General features: G+C 48.0%; 1 protein-coding gene and 1 long non-coding RNA gene across 4 annotated transcripts in view; one reads left to right on the top strand and one right to left on the bottom strand.

Annotated features, from left to right (window-relative positions):
- Positions 1-3,058: 3,058 nt before the first annotated feature.
- LOC117014358 (uncharacterized) overlaps positions 3,059-19,710 on the top strand; it is a 63,261-nt gene continuing 46,609 nt past the window's right edge. The window contains exons 1-3 of one of the 2 annotated variants that reach the window (XR_004421500.1): positions 3,093-3,802; positions 10,224-10,343; positions 12,412-13,401. This is a non-coding gene — a long non-coding RNA (uncharacterized LOC117014358). Of the gene's footprint in view, positions 3,803-10,223; positions 10,344-12,411; positions 13,402-19,710 lie in introns of those variants that run through there. The other variant, XR_004421499.1, reaches the window with a different exon arrangement.
- FCAMR (Fc alpha and mu receptor) overlaps positions 7,712-19,710 on the bottom strand; it is a 47,713-nt gene continuing 35,714 nt past the window's right edge. For both annotated transcript variants that reach the window (XM_033092118.1, XM_033092119.1), the window contains 5 exons: positions 17,798-17,858; positions 13,480-13,818; positions 11,775-12,522; positions 11,022-11,134; positions 7,712-10,374 (listed from right to left, as the gene is read on the bottom strand). In XM_033092118.1, the coding sequence (XP_032948009.1) occupies positions 10,220-10,374; positions 11,022-11,134; positions 11,775-12,522; positions 13,480-13,818; positions 17,798-17,858 (1,416 nt within the window). In that variant the 3' untranslated portion in view covers positions 7,712-10,219. The remainder of the gene's footprint in view (positions 10,375-11,021; positions 11,135-11,774; positions 12,523-13,479; positions 13,819-17,797; positions 17,859-19,710) is intronic.

Here is a 19,710-nt window from a genome sequence, read left to right as displayed (position 1 = left end):
TCTGTCCAGCGTCCTACTGGCCAAACTCTAGAAGGAGAAGGAAGAAAGGAAAAATGGAGTCCCAGAAAGCGTAAGGCAGTCAGAGGCCCACACTCATGCACAGGTGGGTATCCACCCACAATCACAGATTTGGGTGGCGAGGAAAGAATCCATATTTTCTATTATGGAGCTTAATTTTAGACCCTATACTCGAAAATCTGAGTGATATAAGGAAAAATATGATCTAGTCACTTCCAGGTAAACTCAGTCCAGTTCAATGATATCTCAGTCACTTCACTCCCAATTTAAAACTCAGTCCCGTTCTGTATTTTCTCTCCTTCTTGTCTCCCTTCTCTTCCCTAGGGTTTATGTTAAGTCTGGGGTAAGTGCGCACAGCTGAGGGCAGCTTATGCTGGTGCTCCTGTCGAGGTGGTGAGAAGGAGTGCCCTATTATTTTTGTCTTGCTTTGTCGTGGTTTTATGTTGGCTTCGTGCTCCAGAAGGAAATAGTCCTGTCTCCAAATAGTCCCAAACAGTCCTGAGACATAACTTGTCCTGCTGGTCAGTGGCCTTTATCTGTGTTCATCCTGAGAGGTCTGTGGGTCACTTTGTGCCCTCCTGTCCCTTCTCCTGGACTCCTTCGGGTAGGACTTCCAGATCCCCTTCCTCGCTCTTCTGTGGGTGCAGGGTGAGTTTGGCTCTCCTGTGCTTTTCTGAGACCTCTGGGGACCCTGCATAGCAGAGTGTCATTCTCCCCTGTAGCCCTCTGTTCTCCACTATTCCTATGTAATTGGGGCTGCAATGGATATTGGCAAGATGGCTGACCACCAAAGTTGTATACAGGACATGCAAGGTGCAGGTTCCCTTTGCTCTGGTGTCTCCAAACCCTTCTGGGTATTTCCATCATTGTCAATCTCCTCTCCCCAACTGCGACCCTGGATTAAGCACCACAGTGGTGGGTGGGAGGGCACAAAGACATATCAATAGCTCATTGATTATGATATGTCATATCAAAAGACATATCAATAGCTCATTCTTCCTCCTCCAAAATCTTTCTCCTCCCCAGTTCCAGGGTAGATGTTGAGTGGGAGGATGTGAGGTTAGATGAGATGGACAAGCTTGGTTCTGCCAGATTAGAGCTCTTTTCAAAGGTTTTCCTTCTCAGACCTCTCTCATTTGGAACTCAATCATCAAGATATTTGTGGGTTTTGTTTTCTTATTTTTCCATGAACCCACTTCCCCCAAAGCAGGGGATAACTTGTGTCTAGTCACTTGGGCTGGAGTCGCAGTTAAGGGAGGCTCACTGAATACTAGGACAGAAATGTGATGAGTGTTGGGAGGGAAGGAAGGAAAGGGGAGGGAAGGAAGCACATGCCTGAAACTGTTGCTTCTCATGCTGCCTTGGGGGCCCTAGATCTTCTTCCCCGTTCCCTTATTCTATAATGGTGTGAAGTTTCCTAGATCATGTTGTTGTGTGTGTTCCCAGGAGTCCCCAAAACTATCTTAGCAGACTATGTCACACACACACACACACACACACACACACACACACACACACACCCCCCACACACACACACACAACCCTCACCTGGCCTATAACCCAGCTTAGAGAAAGGGGAAAATGAGAAGTAGAGTCCAGGTAAGAAACAGGAAGTCTAAACCCTATTTTGGGCTTAGCCACACGCTAGTGGTGTGATTGGAGTCCCCCAGCTTCCCCTCTCTCATGGTGGTTTCCCCATGTAGGACTCAGTGGCCCTAAAATACAGCCCCTGTATCATAGTTCCGGGAGCAGAGGGACTGGCCAAGAGGGTCCAACTGTCCAATTCAATAATAATGATAACAGCAGTCATTATACCTTCCAAAATTTATATCACTTCATCTGCTTAAATGCTCCCCTTCTTGTTTAAAATAATAATGTGAGAAACATATAATAATAACAAGTTCTTATTTGGCTTTCATAACTTTGGACCTTGGCATGAGTCAGAGTGGGTACATGCAGAGCACTGGCCTGGGGTCAGAACTCCTGTGTTCTTGTTCTGGCTCTGCCTCTAATTTGCTGAGTGACTTTTGCCAAATCATTTCCTCCTTTAGGGCCATAGTTGTTTCTTCTGTTAAATGGGAGGTCTGGGACAAATGGTTTCCAAGGACATTTTCAGTTCTAGGATTCTGTGTTTTCACTGAGCACCACATTAGTTTACTGTGGCTGCTGTAACAAATTACCGTAACCTTGGTGGCTTAAAACAACACAAATGGATTCTCTCTCAGTTCTGGAGCCAAAAGTCAGAAATCAAAATGTGGACAGGGCCGCGCTCCCTCTGGAGGCCCTAAGGGAGAATCTGTTCATGTCCCTCCTAGCTTCTGGTTGCTGCTGGCATTTCTTGGCATTCTTTAGCTTGTAACTACATCACTCCAATTTCTGCCTTCCAATCTTACATTGCCTTCTGTATGTGTCTGAAATGTTTCTCTGCCTCTCTGTCTTATAAGGGCACTAGTGATCGTATTTAGTGTCCAACTGGATAATCCAGGATGATCTCCTCATCTCAAGATCCTGAACTGAATCACATCTGCAAAGACCCTTTTCCCAAATAAGGTCACATTTACAGATTCCAGGTATCAGGAGGTGGACATGTTTTTTGGGGGTGGCATTTTTCAGACTACCCTATGTCCATGACAAGTTCAAGGTCCAGGGAGACTTGAAACATGCATGAACGTGCACCCTTGTGCCCCAAGGGCTTTTGGTCTAATTGAAGAATCATCTCCCACCCACATCACCACCACCCCTGCCAAGGAGAACACCAAGCAGGCATTAGCCAGCATGGAGAGGCAGTGCAGACTTGTGGAAAGCTCTCAGCCTTCAGACCTAGAACACCCTGGGTTCACAATGAAGCCCTGCCACCTGTTAGCCAGGGAACCGTTGCCAAGTTATTTAATGGCTCTGAGCCTCAATTTTCTTATTTATGAAATGGGGCTAGGTATACTTACCCCACAAGTATGTTATAAAGATTAAGTATCACATGTGCAGTGGCTGGCATCTACTATGCACTTATGATTCAGCTTCAATGAATGGGACAGCATAGGCTTTCAGGACAAAATGTTATTCCCCACTGATCAGTGAGGAAACAAGGGCAGAGAAGTGGAGTGACTTGCCCATGTCTGCACAATGAAGTAATGGCATAAATGGGTTGAGAACCAAAGTCTCCCAGCATTGGGCATTTCCCTCCACTTCCCAAAGCCTTCATTTTCCAGATGAATCTTTTGAACTGTGTTTCCATAGGCAGCAAAGGATTCCCATTTACACCTTTGATTGATTCTGGGAAGATTGGAGAGGACCAAGCACACAGTCCTACACAGGTCCAACCCATCAGGTTGGCATCATTAGCTTGATACTTCAAGACCTGGGTTGATCCAGCCACCAATAGAAGGGGAGACTTAAACCACACAGTCCTTCCCAGGTCTGCACTGCCCTTCCCGCATCCCTCGCTGCAGATGGTTCCTATGAATGTGGCGTTTGAGTGAGATAAGAGCGGACAGATGAAATGCCTATCACTGTTGTTTACTGCCAGCTCTCTGCTCCCACGTGTAGATCTTTGGCTGAGTCAATGTTTAACCACTGTCTGTAGTCAATGTTTAATCCCAGGCCAGCCAGCACTGAAATCCAGCATTCTTCAGTAAACTAATAATATAGTCATTTTAGTATCAATCATTGGAAAATAGAATTGTGACAGTGAATCTACCAACGCTACATAACAAGCCCCCACGCCTTTTCTGAAGAATATTGACAGGGATTATCCAGGCCCAAGTAGCTCCATCCTCACCACCAGCAGGTAATGATCTGGTATTTCCTGACTCTAGCAGTCATCCGTTGGCAGGAGTACAGCATCTAGTCTTTCTGTTGTCATTTCAACTTTTGGGCTGGGGACGTCTGCTCTGTTGTGCAGCTGAATGTTGCTGGCTGGCCATGTGGCCCCCACTGTGGTTGCTGCTTGGGATCCCACGATGAGTGGGGACTGGACTTGTCCAGCTGGCTGGGGTTGGGCAAGCTTTTAGGGAGCTTCTGAACCCAGACTTATGTTCAGAGGCCTGAGCCTTTTCTCAGGTGAGTTTTCCTGTTAGGGAGTAGGTAGGAGGAAAATTAATCATAAATACTCTGTATTTGCCTGGCTATTGGGTGACTTCGCAGGGCCTCCCCAGGGCCCTTCTTAAGGAGCCTGGAACATGGCATGTCTGATCTGGCAGTACCTTGTCAATGCCAAGAACAGCTTTAGTGAGGGAAAAGTCAGGGTATGACAAGCTGGTGCTGGGCACGTGGGGTGTGTGGAAAAGGAGGAAAGGGCTATGACCTGATACACAGTTCTAGTCACTGCATAGTATTGGAGAGGGTGACTTCCTGAACAAATGCATGCATGTGAGCCTCAAATCTTTTCTACATGTACTCACTGAATCACCTCCTTCTCCCTGACCACCTACCTCCATGTGTCACTGCCCAGATGTCCAACCCCTCACCTGTTTTCCTGGCTCTGTTGACTCCCAATCAGAGAATGAAAACAACAATTCTTCTGGGGCTTCCAGGGAGGAGGGTGTCCATACTCTTTATGATTTTGGCTGGTGAAGGAGTGGAGGCAGAGCCTGGTGGGAGCCCCCTGAGACTGGCTGTGTCTTGCCCTGAGGAGGCAGCAATTTGTGGAGAGCAAAGGAGTGGTGAGTTGAACGTGAGAGCCTGGCAGTGTAGAGCTGCTCTTGGTCCAAAGCTTCTCAGTTCCCCCTGGGCCAGTCCTGGAGCCCCCGAGAACTTTTACTCTCTGGTTTTGAGGCAGGAGCAGATGAGCCAACCTTTTCTGAGGTTACCAAACCACTCTCTTGCCCTCTCCTACTTCCATACCTGGCCAGGGAGGGGGCGGAGGAGGAAGACTTTGGGAATAGACATCCAAAGTCAACAGGTGGAGTGTCAGGTGACAGGGCCCAGCCCCTCTCATAAGCCATTGGTGTCCTACTGAGGACTTACTGTTTCCCTGTTCCTGGTCTGAGCCTGGACTCCAGCCCAGGGTTTGCTTGGCAGGCAGACATTAGAAAAATATTCTGTGATCCCCTGTAGCCTGTGCCCATCTGAGCCTCAACATTCTCATCTGTACAATGGTGTACAATCTGCTTCTTTCTGGGGATGTATACTGTGACTAATTTTTAGTTGTCTGCATGAAACGGGTGGAGGAGAATGCTGGCAAAATAAACAGTTTAGAAATGTGGCATTTAGTAACCAGTCTGCCCTTCCTATGCCAGGCTCTCAAGAAGCCAACTCCGTGATGCCCTTTTCCTGAGCTATTGTTAGACGTGAAGTACATCATCTTCAGAAAAATTGTGAGGTAACTTAGAAAACGCCTCAGTCATGGTAGTCCTGGTTCTATTCTTCCTCTTTAAGATACTCAGTGTTGAGGAGCCAGGAATATGTAACATTGGGGAAAGGAGTGGCTCTTACTTGAGCCCTCTATGCTCAGAGCAGGACTGGTAGATAGCTCTAGATGGAGGCAGCAAATCAGCAGGGGGTGGGGACTTAGCCAGAGGTTGGAAGAGGCAGAACACAGAAGACTCCAGAGGCTAATTAGGGAAAGTGCATCTGCAGCAAAACGAGACCAGGAGGCAAACAGTGGCACGCTGGCCCAGTGCCTCAGTGCTCACTACTTCTGCATGCCTCCGGAAGTGTGGCATAGCATCCTCTCCTGCAGCTGGTATCTCTCTGCTGCCCATCAGGGTTTCAGCTGACACCTTGGAGAGCAGGCCGTGGGGTGACAGTTCATCCTCTTGCTGATAGTGAAGGGAACAGTGTGGCCTGGAAGGGCCAGTGCCTGTAAGACAAGCTGTGTCACTTTATGAAAAACGGAGAGTTTGATGGCACTGGATCCTGCGTGCAGGGCTACCCACAGAGTCTGTTTCCTTTTTGATTCTCCAATCAATGTTTGTCAATCTGTTTGCCTTGGGATATCTGTTCCAATGAAAAATAATAATCATGTAATCTGCGTCTACTTGGCTAAAGTGCATCATATATAAGTCCGTGGAAAAACTATCCTTTTTGTGTCTGACTGAAACTGCTAAAGTTATTCTGTATTTCCAGACTGCACTGGCTGCTAGAAGAGAGGAAGAAACTCCCAAGGTCTTAGTGGAGAACAAGAAAAAGTTGGCTGGAGGTCAGGTGTTTTCTCTGAGTTACCTGAGACAGATGGACACCCCCACAGCTAATTAAGATCTGAGCTCTATTTGTACAAACGCTGTAAGGATCTAGGGCTGGTAACTGACTTTTTAGCTCTTAATTCCAGCTCCCTAAACTTCTACACTTCACATAGCCAGTACAGGAATAAGCCAGCTAGGTGACTGAAGAGAATACATTACTAGAAATATTTATGAATCTTTCTACACACAGGTCTAAAAGAGGAAAACAAGGAAAGCTTTGGAAAAGACCTGAACAGATACTGAGCCATAAACCCAAGCATGGAGGAAGGCAGTGCAGTGTATTGATCAAGGATTTAGCTGCCGGGGTGGACTGCTTTGCATTCAGTTCCCAGCTTGCCCTTTCCCAAGGTGTATCACTACTTAATTTCTCTGGTTTCAGTTTTCTCATCTGTAAAATGGGAATTATCATATTTACCTTACAGAAATGTTGCACCAAATGCAATAATAGAAAGTGAAAACACTTAGGGTAGTGCCTGCTTCATGAAGACACTTAATAAGTAGTGGTAGCATTAATAATAGAGAGGAAGAACTGAAGAGTTGTGTCCTAACCCAGAGAACCAGCTAGATCGTAGGAAAGTCAGTGCTCCCCTGCATCTTGGATTGGAAATCTCCATGGGCACACTCCTGATTACAGCCTGGTCGTAGATATTCCCCTGCCTCTCATACTGGTGACGTGGGTGTCATGCTAGCTGGGGAATACAATAAAAAACAAACCACCAACAGCGCCCCCTGGTGGAGTTGGCCGGCTTTGCCTCTTCTGCTTCTGGCCCTTTAAGTCAACTGCTTGTGCCCCACTCCACGCATTGATTGGCCCACAAAAAGAAGAGCTATAAATACTTGGGGCTGCCCCGCTTCCTTCAGGGCAAAGATTTCACTCTTATCTCATCTCTGCCCAGCTCCAAACTCGGCCCTGAGACTCTGATCTTGGCTTTGCTCTGGCCCTTTGAATTTGTACTGGCTTGTCCGGCTGGTGGACCTTAGCTTTCCCTCCAACACACTGACTAGACAAAGTTTCCTACTTCTGGAAGCTGCTCCTGACTCAAGCCACTTGGCCAACTCCCTTGCCAGGCTCGTCTCTTTCTTCTCCTAAGATGGGTCGTCAGGCAGAACATCCTAATTGCTGAATCCCAGATAGAAAGTATTGTATTATAGGAGTTCGGAGGATGAGGAGGTCCCTGAGATATGTGGTCTGGAGAGCTTTTGAGGAAGACTGAGGTCTGATCCTTCACATCAAAGCAGGGACAAGAGAGTCATGTATGATTTTATGGTTTACTGCAGGGATTGGCAAATTATGGCACGAGAGCCAGATCCAGCCTGCTACCTGTTTCTGTAAATAACATGTTGTTGGAACACAAAGTCAGCCATTTATGTGTTGTCTCTGGCCACCTCTGCACTACAACAGCAGAACTGAGTGGTTGTGACAGAGGCTGACCACCAGCAAAGTCTAAAATATGTACTAGCTGGCCTTTGTTAAAAAAATAAAATTCAGCTGAGTAAAATGTAAAGATCTTGGCTTTATTCAACAATTTATGAGTCAGGCAGCATCCCATCCAGAAAATAGAAAGAAGCTCCGAGGAGCCATACAAAATGACAAACTTTTATAGGCAGAAGGGAGCGGGAGAAGCAAGTCATACCAGCAAAAAGTGAATTGGTTGTGGCAAAGTCATTTCCTTTAGGGGACGGCAAGGGTCCAGGAGGCAGATTACCTCACTAGTGTTGTCTAGGTGATTCCTGATTGACTGGTTTAAGTAAGATTCCAATTTTGGGAGAGACTGAAACTGTAATTAAGTCAAGTCTCTTTTTGCTGATGTAGGTCTTAGCATAAGTGATTCCATTTTGGGCCTATTGTTTTGTTTTTAACACCCTTTGCAGAATTTGCTGGCTCCTGTTTTATCACATCAAGCTTCCCCAAAAAAGGGGTGATCTGAGGAATGCAGTCCTGTGAGATTACTTCATCAAAACACAATAGTCCAAAACGCTGGGGAAACAGGCATAAGATCCCCCTAACCCTGGACCTATTCCCAATGCATCTTAGTGTAGTAAAGGCTCCAAAAAATCGTATGCAGAAGAAGCTGTTACTGTTTAACCCACATTAGCCAAACGTCTTTGATCTACCAAACCTACTTTTTCTCAGAATACTTCTTAATAATACTGAGAAGCTAGCACTCTGTGGACGCCTCTGGTAAACATTAATTAGGTGGAATGAGCCTACGAGAACTGGTTCTTGGCCCATCCCTGCCTCTAATGAGCTAAGTGACCTTGGCTGAATTACACCCCCTTCAGGGCCTGCTTCCTCATTGGTTAAATGGGATCTTGGTGGCTATTCTTTCTATCTAGCTTACAGGTTTTTCAGGCAGGTCACTGAGATAGGGTACATGAAAATGGTTGGGAGTAAGAGGCCTGTGGTGTCATTAATTTTTTATTAGTTTTTCATATATGTAATTAGTAATGATAAAGTGGATAAGACACTAGATTAAGGTCCTGAGTTCCCCTTTCTCGTCCTCACTCTGCTGTTACTGAGTGACTTTAAACAAGTTACTTCCCCCTACAGGGTCTCAGTTACCTCACACTAGGCTGAGGGCTTTAGATTGGTTAGCTCTGAAATTCCATGATTCCATTTGGCTAGACGCATGCAACTCCCCCACTTATTCCAAACAATGGGTCTCTCTGTCTCACAAACCATGAAGACAGCATCTCCCTGATTTTCTTGGGACGGTGTCTGGGTTCAGCACCAGCTATGATGAGGAGATATTGACAGAGGGTTTCTGGTGGGTTTCTGGTGCCGCTGACAGCGTAGCGGGCAGGGCTCAGCCTTCTGGGAATGTCTCCCTGACAATTCTCGACTTGATATCGAGCCTTTCCCTTCTCTTCCATTGCTCAGAGGCTTTGCTGCCCAAACATGAAGTTCAGGCAGCTGGTGAACAGGTTTGGAATAAAACATTAGTGCAAAAGTAATTGTGGTTTAAAAGGTTAAAAATAATCGCAAAAACCACAATTACTTTTGCACCAACCTAATAGTAAATGTGACTCTTGAAAAGACAGGGGGACCAAATGTGGAGTAAAAGTCCCTCAACAAGTATGAGAGGAAGTGGTTCAAAAGCAGAATCCACATAAAATTCCTCTTGGTCACCTTCTCTATTACCTCCCCCCGCCCCCAACCGGCCTCCACCATTTTTCAGCTTCATCAACATCTTTGCTATCAAGGATTTACAAGCAGTTGAATAAGAGGAGCTTTGTGAAGGAGGTGAGAATCTACTGAAAAATACCCTCCTCCTTCATGAATTTAGGAAAATCCCAGAAAATCTTGACTGGGTCAAAAGGCCTACAGCGTAATGAGTCTGGGGCCAAATGGGAAGGGATGATTTGAGGACTGGATGCTGTTCCTTTTGGTCTCTGTAGAAACCACCTGCCTATGGAGTCATCCAGGGGACTCCCAAATTAAGGGGGAGTCAGGACATCTGCGTGGACAGAGCCCCAGAGGCCACTGAGCCCATGCCCTCCCACTCAGCCATTCAGCCACAAGTATTTATGGGGGCACCTACTGAGCTGGAAGTTTTCTGGGGACATACTGAGATGGATAAAACACAATTGCTGCCCTAAAGAGCTTAGAATATACTAGTACATATGGATGTAATTCAATGTGTGCAGCAGGCTGAATGCTAATAGAAAAGGGGACAACTAACATGGACTAAAAGTGATGGTGAGAATTTGTAGTTCCTCACACTGATTGGAAACCTCTTAAATTTTCAAATCTTCAGAAACTCCATACTTTCCCTAGGTGACCCCCACCAGTATTTAATAAATCCTTTCTCAAAGCCTTCTTTTAGTCATATTATCACCGTTGGCTGTGGAAAATGCTTGACCTTCATAGGCCCAAGGATGGTCAGCCTTTGGTTCCCCAGATGGAGCCCCAGCTCCATTAGCTTCCCTTTGTACAGAGGAAGAATGAGAAGAGGCTGGGGTCATGGTGTTTGGTCTTGGTTCTCCTTCCATGGTGACCAAACAGCATATCCTTCCATTCCTCAGGGTTCAGGGTCCCACTCCGGGACAGTCATGGTGGCCTGGATAGGAGGACAGTCATCCTGGAGTATCTTCCTTTCCACACGGGGCAGCTGGTCTGGCTGGAAATGTGTCATCTGAATCAAGGTAACCCCTGCTGCCTTTTCTGTCTCCTGAGCTGCACAGACACAGAACATGTTGTGAGGGTACTGGGCACTATATTTGGTTCCCTGAGAACCACCCCCACCTACTACAAGCCTTCAAAAACTTCCTGACACAGATTTGCAATTGAGCCCTTAGATTGACAGGGACAGGGCCAGGCCCTCAGGGCTCTGAGTCTGAGAATCTTGGCCTTCTCCACTTGCTCCCAGAAAATCTCACCCTTTCTTTGCTGGATCTAAACACCAAGGAGCACCAACTTTAGGAGTATTTAAACCTGGCCATGTTGTTGTAAGAGACTTTCAGCTGGGCCGTGCACAGGATACAAATGTAGTTTGGTCCCACATCTGGTCCCTTCATTCCTGCTGTCTGCTGCTGGGATCACTCATGTAATTCATACACCTATGGTTAGTATATATCTTGCCATCCTTGAAAGGGCTAGTCTTTAAGCTCTGGGATGCCATCGAGACAAGTACAAAGATGATTTTCCCATTGGATTGATAAAGAAACCAAGGCCAAGAATGGTTAAATGGCCGAGAACTTAGCACTTGTACATCCAGAAGTCCCAGCATCAACTCTGACTCCACCTGGTCTTGAGGGTGTCCAGTGGGAACAAGCACTGTCCTCCCCCTCCCCCAGCCTTGGGGCAACTTAAACTCAACTCACAAGTCCTTTTTCTCCGGAGTTTCCTTTGCAATAGAACAAGAGCCACAAGTGAGAACAGCACCATAGACACTGGAGTCTGGATCCGAGAGATGTTTTTCTTTCCTGGAGAAGCACTAGAGTAGAAGTAGCAGGGGTGGGGAGGGGAAGAGCACAGGAGAGGGGAGGTTGGAGCTGGGTAGGAGACTGAAGGTCATTTGGCCTTCGCCCCTCATTTTACAAGTGAGAAGCTGAGGTCAAGGTGAGTTGGCTGCCCTCATTCCCGCGGTGGGTTGATAGCAGAGCTGGGATTATAAGGCTTGTCTTCAGGGCCCTGAGCCCCGACTCATTTTCCTGACTCCACCACCTGTGTGCTGGCCCCCTAGTGCACCACAATGGGAAAGAAGACTGATGGAGAGTCAGGGAATCCACCCTTAGTATTTGGCTCTGCCACAATCTTTCCCTGTGGCTTCAGCAAGTCACCTCTCCTCTCTGGAGTTTTAGTTCCTCATCTTTAAAAAAAAAAAGTCCCAAAGTTTCTGTTATATTCTGTTATTCTATTGTTTAGAGCTTTGCTTGCAAACCAATGAAAATACTCAGATTCTCTTAGCAAGGACTTTGAATGAGGGAGGGCATCTGATTTTTATGTCCCTTGCACTTTACAAAGGGAGAGAAGTGAGCAGATGGAGAGGGGCACAGAGGTCAGCTCATTGAGGGGTGTGCCAGGGGAAGGGGCAGATGTGGAGCCCCAATGGAGCAGAGGGCCTGGGGGATTACCTCTTCATGGAGGACTCTTTGCCCACGGGCTTCAGGGGTCCTGCTGTTAGGTTCTGGCTTGAAGTTGCTTGGGGATCACTGTCTCCAGCAGGGGTGTCTCCAGCAGTGCTTCCTTCTGCAGATGCCATCTCTATGCTCGTGGGCCCCAAGACCCACACACCTACTGCTGGCGTAGTTTCTTCAATGGAGCCCAGGGCTTGTGGCTTAGACACCAGTCTCGCTTCTTGGAGGGTTTCCCACACCTGTTTTCCTGAGAGCGAGGTTGACAGCCTAATGGTTCCTATGACCATCCAGTCTGCATCGAGGGCTATTTTGGCCCTCTCCGCTTCCTCTCTTGGCCTAGCAGCCTCAGTAGTTGTTGTTTCCCTCCCTTCCTCACTGGCCCTATTTGCTACTGAGCTTTTGGTGCCCCGCATCCAAACACCTTCTGTAGTGTTGGACACGCCTCTTATTGTCGAAGTCAGACTCTCTGGACTGGGGACTGTTGCCCAGGTAGAAGTCTCTACCTGGCTAAATGTCCCTGCAGCTACTGTCCCAGTGGTTCCTGGGGTTTGTCTTCCCTTAGCTGAAGCTGTTCTTTTGCTAGCTCCTGGAGTCAGAGCAACTCTGTCCCCTCCCGTGCTCTGCCCTTCTGCAGTCTGAGTGGGTCCTGGGGTCCAGCTGTTGGCCGCTGAAGATGCTGTTCCAAAGGCTCCACTGAAGAGCTCACCAGCAGCTGGAGTGACTCTGGGAACAGTGCTGTGAGGACCTGTGCGGACAGCAGAGGGAGACACATGGGAAGGCCACCCTGCGGCCTGCAGGGTTTAGCAAAGGATGCCAGGCTGAGGGTGTTTGCTGCACGGAATGCAACCTCACTAAGTGGTGCAGTCTCTGGCCAATATGTTGGATAAAATAAAAATTTGGGAAAACCAGATATATTCTCTAGCCTGTTGCAAATATTGACATTTTATGGTCTGACCTCTTTTTTTATGCTCACATATTCTCTATCCAAGCTGTCCAGGACCCCTGTACTGCCCCTTCTCGCAGAGACCCACAGCCTACCATGTGCTACTCTTCAGATAAGAAAAAAAGAAAAACTCCAGTGGCAGTGAAGCGGCCAGTCTCAGCAGGTGGTTAGGAAAGCAACATCTGATCAGACAAACGCACTCTCAGGCCCTCGTGCCTGCCTGCTCCCTAACAGGCCGTCTCTCCTGTAGACTGGTCTTTCACAGCCTGGGCGCCCTTCCTTGGACTGGGTGCCTGACTCTGGATCGGTTTTCCAGAAGCTGCCTCACAGGGCGTGGACCTGGTACCTGCCAAATGTCTGCTGAGGGGCTCAGTCTTAGGAAGAGCCCAGTCTCGATTCTTCCTGTCAGTCTTATCTGCTGTGCTTGTCGGAACAAAGCGACACCATGACCGTAAGCAGCCACACTATCCAATTCACTACCGTCTTGGAACCTTTTCTAAATACATATGGCACACATTTGGGAGAAATGGGTGGAATAGCTGACATGCATTCAGTTGGGAAGTTTTCACTAATATCTACCTTCCTTCTGAAGGTAGTTTCCATAGAAATGAAAGCCTTCTTCTTAAAGTGCTTGCCTCGTTCCAGCCTTTCCTCATCACACCCCTTGTGGTTAAAGCCCTCTTGGACCTCTCCACTCTCTTGTACCTTCTTCCTGGCATCCACTCCGCCAACCTTAACCCCTCATCCATCAGCCCATACCTGCAGACACATTCAGTTTCATGCTGAAGAACAGCATGTTGTTTGTGTTTCCGATGCCACAACGATAGGACCCCACGTCATCTGGGGACAGCTGGGACAGCCTCACCACAAACAAGCCGCTCTGCGAGAAGTCTGTTAGGGCAACACGGTCCCTGTAGCGGAGGTGAGTGTAGTGGTTGGTGGACACGATGGTGTGGCAGAGCCACGTCAGGGGGCTTATGCGGCACCAGTACTTCCTCTGGTGCCTGTTGATGGACGACGGGGTGTAATGGCACTGGATGGTGACAGTGTCCCCAGGCTCCCCAGACACCATCCTCGGGCCTTTCAATGTGTTTGTAGCTGCAGGCAGAGGGAAAAAAACAGTCAGAGGAGAGGGAGTACTGAGTATAGGCCCTGGGTGGGGAACTGTTACAAGCTCCACATGGCTAGAATTAGGAGGCAGGTAAGAATCGATGTGGAAATGTCAGAACTTAGCCCCTGGGTCAGGAGTAGCCTTAAATATGAAATGGAGCTGTATCCAAAACCCTATCTGAGAGATGGGCTTATGAGAATAATCTTAGACACGATTTAGCTAACATGCATCATGTGCCAGGTGTTCTCAGACAAGTCCGTCCAGAGCCTGGGTTCCTTCCAGTGCAGATGTTTAAAAAGCTGCCCTCTAAGTACGGGTAAGAGGACTGAGGCAACATCTGGCAGAGGACTGTGGTTAATTTGCATGGAATGTAAGGGAGAGATGTTAAATTGTAAGGACAGATCAGTGTGCTTTGCCCTGCAAGGAAGGGGGCCCTAAAACAAAAGAATCCTGCTCTACTTGGCAGGTATGCCCCCAGACCAGCGGTTGCAAAAATGTTAACACTGAGCACTTTTTTGTAGAAACAGACACAACCAGGTGCCACCGCCAAAGCCTGGATGAGCAGAATTGTGATTACATCGCTTTGGCAATAGGCATGAACTATGGTTCAAACCATAGTTGAACCACAGAATGTGGCCTGATTACTGAATGACTTAAATTTGATCTGCGTGAGCAGAAACAAAGTTTATCCTTTCTCTCACTGCCTTCATACTCACTCTGTGGACTTCTCTGCCCCTTCATGAAATCTCAGGCATACTTGCACGTATAGGAGCTTTCATAGTCTCTCGTGGAAAAGAAAAAGGCCAGGCTAGTCTAAATTATATATGCAGTCCAATGACCAGTTGCAACTCCAGTCTCTTACCCAATCAAACCCTTTTCCTTTCTCCAAGCTGGGCTTGGAGGCCTGCGTGGAGGAGGGGAACATGTTGGAATCTCATGCTTTGCTCTACCCCGCCCTCTACTCAGAACTGCTGTTTTATGACCCTCTGGGGTTGGATATAGAGGGGAGAGAGGAGAGGTGAGTGGGACAGTAGTGATCTGCTCTCTTGGTGCCCTCTGGGCTGGGCAGATGGCCGGAGCTGCTTCCTTCTCTTGCCTTCTAAATCTCCTTTCCACGGGCTCTGGCTGCAGTTCCCTCCTTGTAAGAACTGCTTCTCCACCTGCTGGCCTCATGTGACCCCTCCACCACACCACGCCGGTGGCTTCTGGCCATTGGCTGCATTTTACGGGCATAGTCCCCTCCGGGTGGCCCTCTTGGTGGAGGACCCAAACCAGCTCCTTTCTGTAGTTCCCACATTTGGTTACAGGAAGCACCTTTGTCCTGCTGTCAGGAGAAACCTGGACATATAGCAAGCTTGTTGAGTGGCTTTCTAAAAGTCCCCTCTTACTTGGCTTAAACGGTGAGCTCTTCTACCCTCAATGGGTATGTGGTGAGCGACTGTCGGGACAGCCAGCTTTGCAATCTATCCCTAGTCCTGTACAGATGGTTCAGCATCTTGCTTTAGGATGTGGTGCCTGGCATCTGTCAGTCTATTCTGTCTTTAGCACCTTTGAACTCAAGATAGCTCACTTTAACATCCTGGTCCCAGGACTGGCTACATAATTTGTGGGGCCCAGTGCAAAATAAAAATATAGGACCCCTTGTTCAGAAGTTATTAAGGATTTCACTATGGCCACAGCAGAGCGTTGAACCAAACACCTTCTGAGTTCGGGGCCCCATGTGACTGCACAGATGGCCAGAGCTGCTTCCTTCTCTTGCTGTGGCCTCTGGCTGCAGTTTCCTCCTTGTAAGAACTGCCTCTCCTCCTGCCCATGAAGTTGGCCCTGTCTGTTGCGTATGTCTTGAGGTCTAATTATGGGAAGCGTGAAGGTCATAAATGCTATGGCTGTATCAATACTCAGTGGAGGTTTAACTAAATGACACACCACCAACGATAAAATGAACGGCAATCGATAAAATTCAATGGCAATTTATCATTAAAAGGCAAGAACTCTCACAATGACAAACAGGGACCATCTCAGGACAACAATGATGGTGCCCTGATAAAGTGTCCCTACCCCAGATTTCAGGAACTCTCGTGGCCTACACGTGGCACGTGCCAGGGGAGCTCTGCCCCATTAACCAGAGGATGGAGCAGTGGACTTCACAGTAGGAGGCTGATTAAGAATGTTTAATCAGGTCCTGCAATGCACACTTTTTCCTTCTATTAATACCAATTTTTATTGACCCTTAAGAACTAATTTGGTGGATTATTTGACTGGTAGCTCTTAGTTATCTATAATTAAAGTTTGTAGAATTTTATTAGTCACCTGTATGAATTAAAGAAAGTGCCAACATTTTAGGTTCAACGTGGTACCCAGCTGGATTCCCTGGAGCAAATCTTCTACCCTGTAGTGGAGGGTGCCTCTGCTCTCATTTGCCCACCATTCCCCAGCAGTTTTCTATTGCTAAGGCTTCTGACGGCTACAGTTAGAGGGAGACCAGGGACTGAGCCCGATTTGGTCTGAGAAAGTGCAAGAGGTCTGTGACGGGGCCAGGACAATACAGGCTTCACCTGCAATGGATCTTTCCTCCTACCAGCAGAGGGGTGAGGAAGTTTGAGCATTTCCTTGACCCAGAAGTAGGTCCTGGAAGGAAGACAGCCAGCCCACAGCCATCTGAGATGAGGGTTTCTGTATGGAGAGGCCAAAGCAGAATCTGGGCCCAGGGAGGAGATGGCCATTAGGGGCCATGTAAGGATCCACAAAGGCACCTATAAGACTAAGAGCTAGCTCTAAAGCTCTGCCAGGCCAGAGAGCCCTAGGCCAGCCCATCACACAGAGCTGCCTGCCTTCTGCCTCTTCTCCCTCCCGCAGCTGAGATAGGGAGAAGAGGGAGGCGGGGAAAAGAGAAGGCAGCGACCACCACCCCCCTTCCTGCCTTCCTGACTGCACGCCCTGGGTGGGTGAGGGGGCGTGTCTTTGGATGAAAATTAAAGTGCTGACCAAAATACTTAACTGGACACTTAATATTATTAAATGTAGAATGTTTGAAACTTAAAAGACTGAAGTTAGGACTATTATCTGTACGTCAGCAGAGAAATCATGGGCTGTCTGAGTTTTCATCTGGGGGCAGGGGAAGCCTGCTCCTACTGAAAAAATTTGAAGGGAGCAGTGAGAGATTAAAATAAAGAGATGGTGTGATTATATCACAGAGAATTCCTGCGACTTTTGATTCATTAAAACTCTGATTTGTTTACAAGCTAAAAATAGTTCTTAATTTTTTTTGGTATTATTATAGCATTGTAATTAATTAATTAATTCATTCAACAATTATTTGTTAAGTATCTACTTGGGACTATGTTCTAGGTACCAGATACTCTCTGCACACATTTAATACATTCCTCAACAGCTTCCTATTACCACCAAAGTAACATCCAGACACCACAACAAGACCACAGGGCCATTTATCACTTGAGCCTGATCTACACCTGACAGCCTCACCTGACCAGCCTGCCAGGACCCTTAGGGCAGGGACCCTGTCTTTCCTTCATCTGTCCCTAGTAGCTGGCACATGGCAGGCCCTCCATAAATGTGTGCTGACTAAATAAGTAAATGTATAGACATAATTTTAATTTACCCATCTAGTTTCTTTGTAGACTCTGAGCTCTTTAGAAGGGCAGGGTCTTCGTCTTTATGTCCCTTGTACTGGGCCTGGCACTATCAAACTAGTGAATGTTCTAGAAATCATCGTATCAGGCATGTGCCCTCTCCATGTGCTCCTGCCTCCCTCAGCTCCCTGGGCCCAGATCTGACCACTACCTGGATCTATTGCACAGCCTTGGGTCCCAGGAGAGAAAGCCAGGGATACGCCAAACTGCAGAGGGAGCCCTGGATGCCACTGAGGGGCCTGCCTGGGTTTCCGCAGCCTAGAAGGCTCAGGTGTGGTCTTGCAAGCTCTGCACCTGAACTGTGTTTGGGACTCACCTGGTAGCAGGCACAGTATGAAGAGGATGGGCATTTTCCATCCAGCCCTCTGGCTGACAACCTGCAAAAAACACTAAATGAAGAGGACTGAGAGGAGGTAAGTGAGAAGTTGGGGTGAGTGGCAGTGGGGCCTGGGGCGAGTACCTTCTTGCTTTGGGGTCTCGGTCTGTTGGGGCTGGATGGTATATATGTATGAACAAGACAGCCCTCTCTGAGAGAAGCAGCTCTCCATCCTCAGAGCCTTAAGCATGCACATTTGGCTTGGGTCGCTGCCACCAAGGCTAGAATATCGCCTACCCTGGCTGTTTCTGTGTTCACAAGAGGCAAAACACCCTCTGTAAAATTCCAGCCCCAAAATCCACTTGCCAGCGTGGAGCTCTGAACTGGGGGAGCATTGTTTAGTGGAAAGACTACATGCTGGAAGTTTAAACCTTAGCCACCGTGGGTCCTTGGAAAGGTTCCTCTGTGTCAGGGATTGGCTTCGTCTCCAGGGGAAAGGGCGAATCTGTATGGGCTCGTTGCACAACGTCAGTGAGACGGGGTTAGAAGTGCTGACGGTGTGCCTGGTCCAGAGTAGCCCTGTCTTCTTTCCTCATCCCTGCATTTTTGCAGAATAGATTCCTTCAAGAGAAAGTTCCTCTTTCCACAGTAGTACGCAGGTCAGTAACAAGGAATTAAAAATTAACTCTTAGCCCGAGTAGCTGTCTGCTCGAGGGTCCTATTCTGTTTCTTCTCCACAACTTCTGGAAAGCCCTCCCTGCCCCCTGGTTCACCCGCTCTTCCCCCTGCTCTGGTCTCTTCCACTGGCCTGGGGAGCTCCTTGAGGACAGGACTATGTGTCTTATGTGTCATCTTCAGGCTCTGAAGCAGGATCCAGCACGGTGTGGGGGAGCATGCCTGGCTATTGTGAACAAGACCCAACCACTCTTTTAGTAGACATCATATTGATCACCACTCAATGACCTTTTATTCCTGCTGATGAAGAAAGACAGAAACTGTACCTTATACTTCTTTTATATTCTCCATTGGGTTTTCATAGATGCTTTTTGATTGATTAAAAATCTGTTCTTTGAATCTATCTACTGCCTGCAGTTTCTGGGATAAAAAGAACCAAAAGGCGAGCTAAAATAGCCACTGTTTCCTCCTTCCTACTCTAACACATAGGGCTCTAATGTTGCAAACAGGCACTGACAGTCTGCCCTTGGGCAGGAGCACCTTGTCCCGCTCTCCCAAGTGAGCCACAGGCCACTGGCCAGCCTGGGACAGGGGCTAAAGGAGGAGAAAAGGGAAGGGGGGTAGTGGGAAGGAGGCAGAGGAAGTTGGAGAGGGGAGAGGAAGGGAAGGGGGAGAGGTGGAAGAAAGGAGAAGCAGCTTGGCTCTGTCTGGCCATCTCCACCAAAGCCTTGCTGCTCTATCCAGATTGAGCCCCGAGAGTGGTCAGATTTGGAAAAGTCTACGGGCTCCTCTCGCCTCCTTCTGTGTCCACCCCTCAGCAACAGCCCCGCCGTGGGTACTGCCATGGCAGCCTTAGGCCTTCCCTGCCTTTCAGAGCTTCTGGCTTCCTGCCCTCCTCTGAAGGTTCTCCCTAGGTGTGCCTGCACCTAATTCTTCGTTGATTAATATTCACCAAGTACAGGCTAATTCTGAGGCTGGCATCCAGGCACCTAGGCTAGTTTTTCTGAAGAGCTAAGGGCTGACATAGCACGTCTTGAGGCCAAAGTCTTTGCACCACATGGCCCGGTTCTTCTGAAGTCCAGTGGGGCAGCTGTCTCTCCACCTCGGAGGGGCAATGAGGAAGTACAGAGTGCGAGATAAAATGTCTCCAGAGAGTTATCAGCCTTGATTGGAGGCTGCAGGATAACATTCAGTAGGATTTCTCCAAATCGCCCATCCTGCCAATGACCTTCAGAAAG

Source organism: Rhinolophus ferrumequinum, chromosome 22 (assembly GCF_004115265.2).
Source record: "Rhinolophus ferrumequinum isolate MPI-CBG mRhiFer1 chromosome 22, mRhiFer1_v1.p, whole genome shotgun sequence".
Lineage (NCBI taxonomy): Eukaryota > Metazoa > Chordata > Mammalia > Chiroptera > Rhinolophidae > Rhinolophus > Rhinolophus ferrumequinum.
Note: the sequence above shows the minus strand (reverse complement) of the source record. Positions and strands in the feature narration are given on the sequence as shown.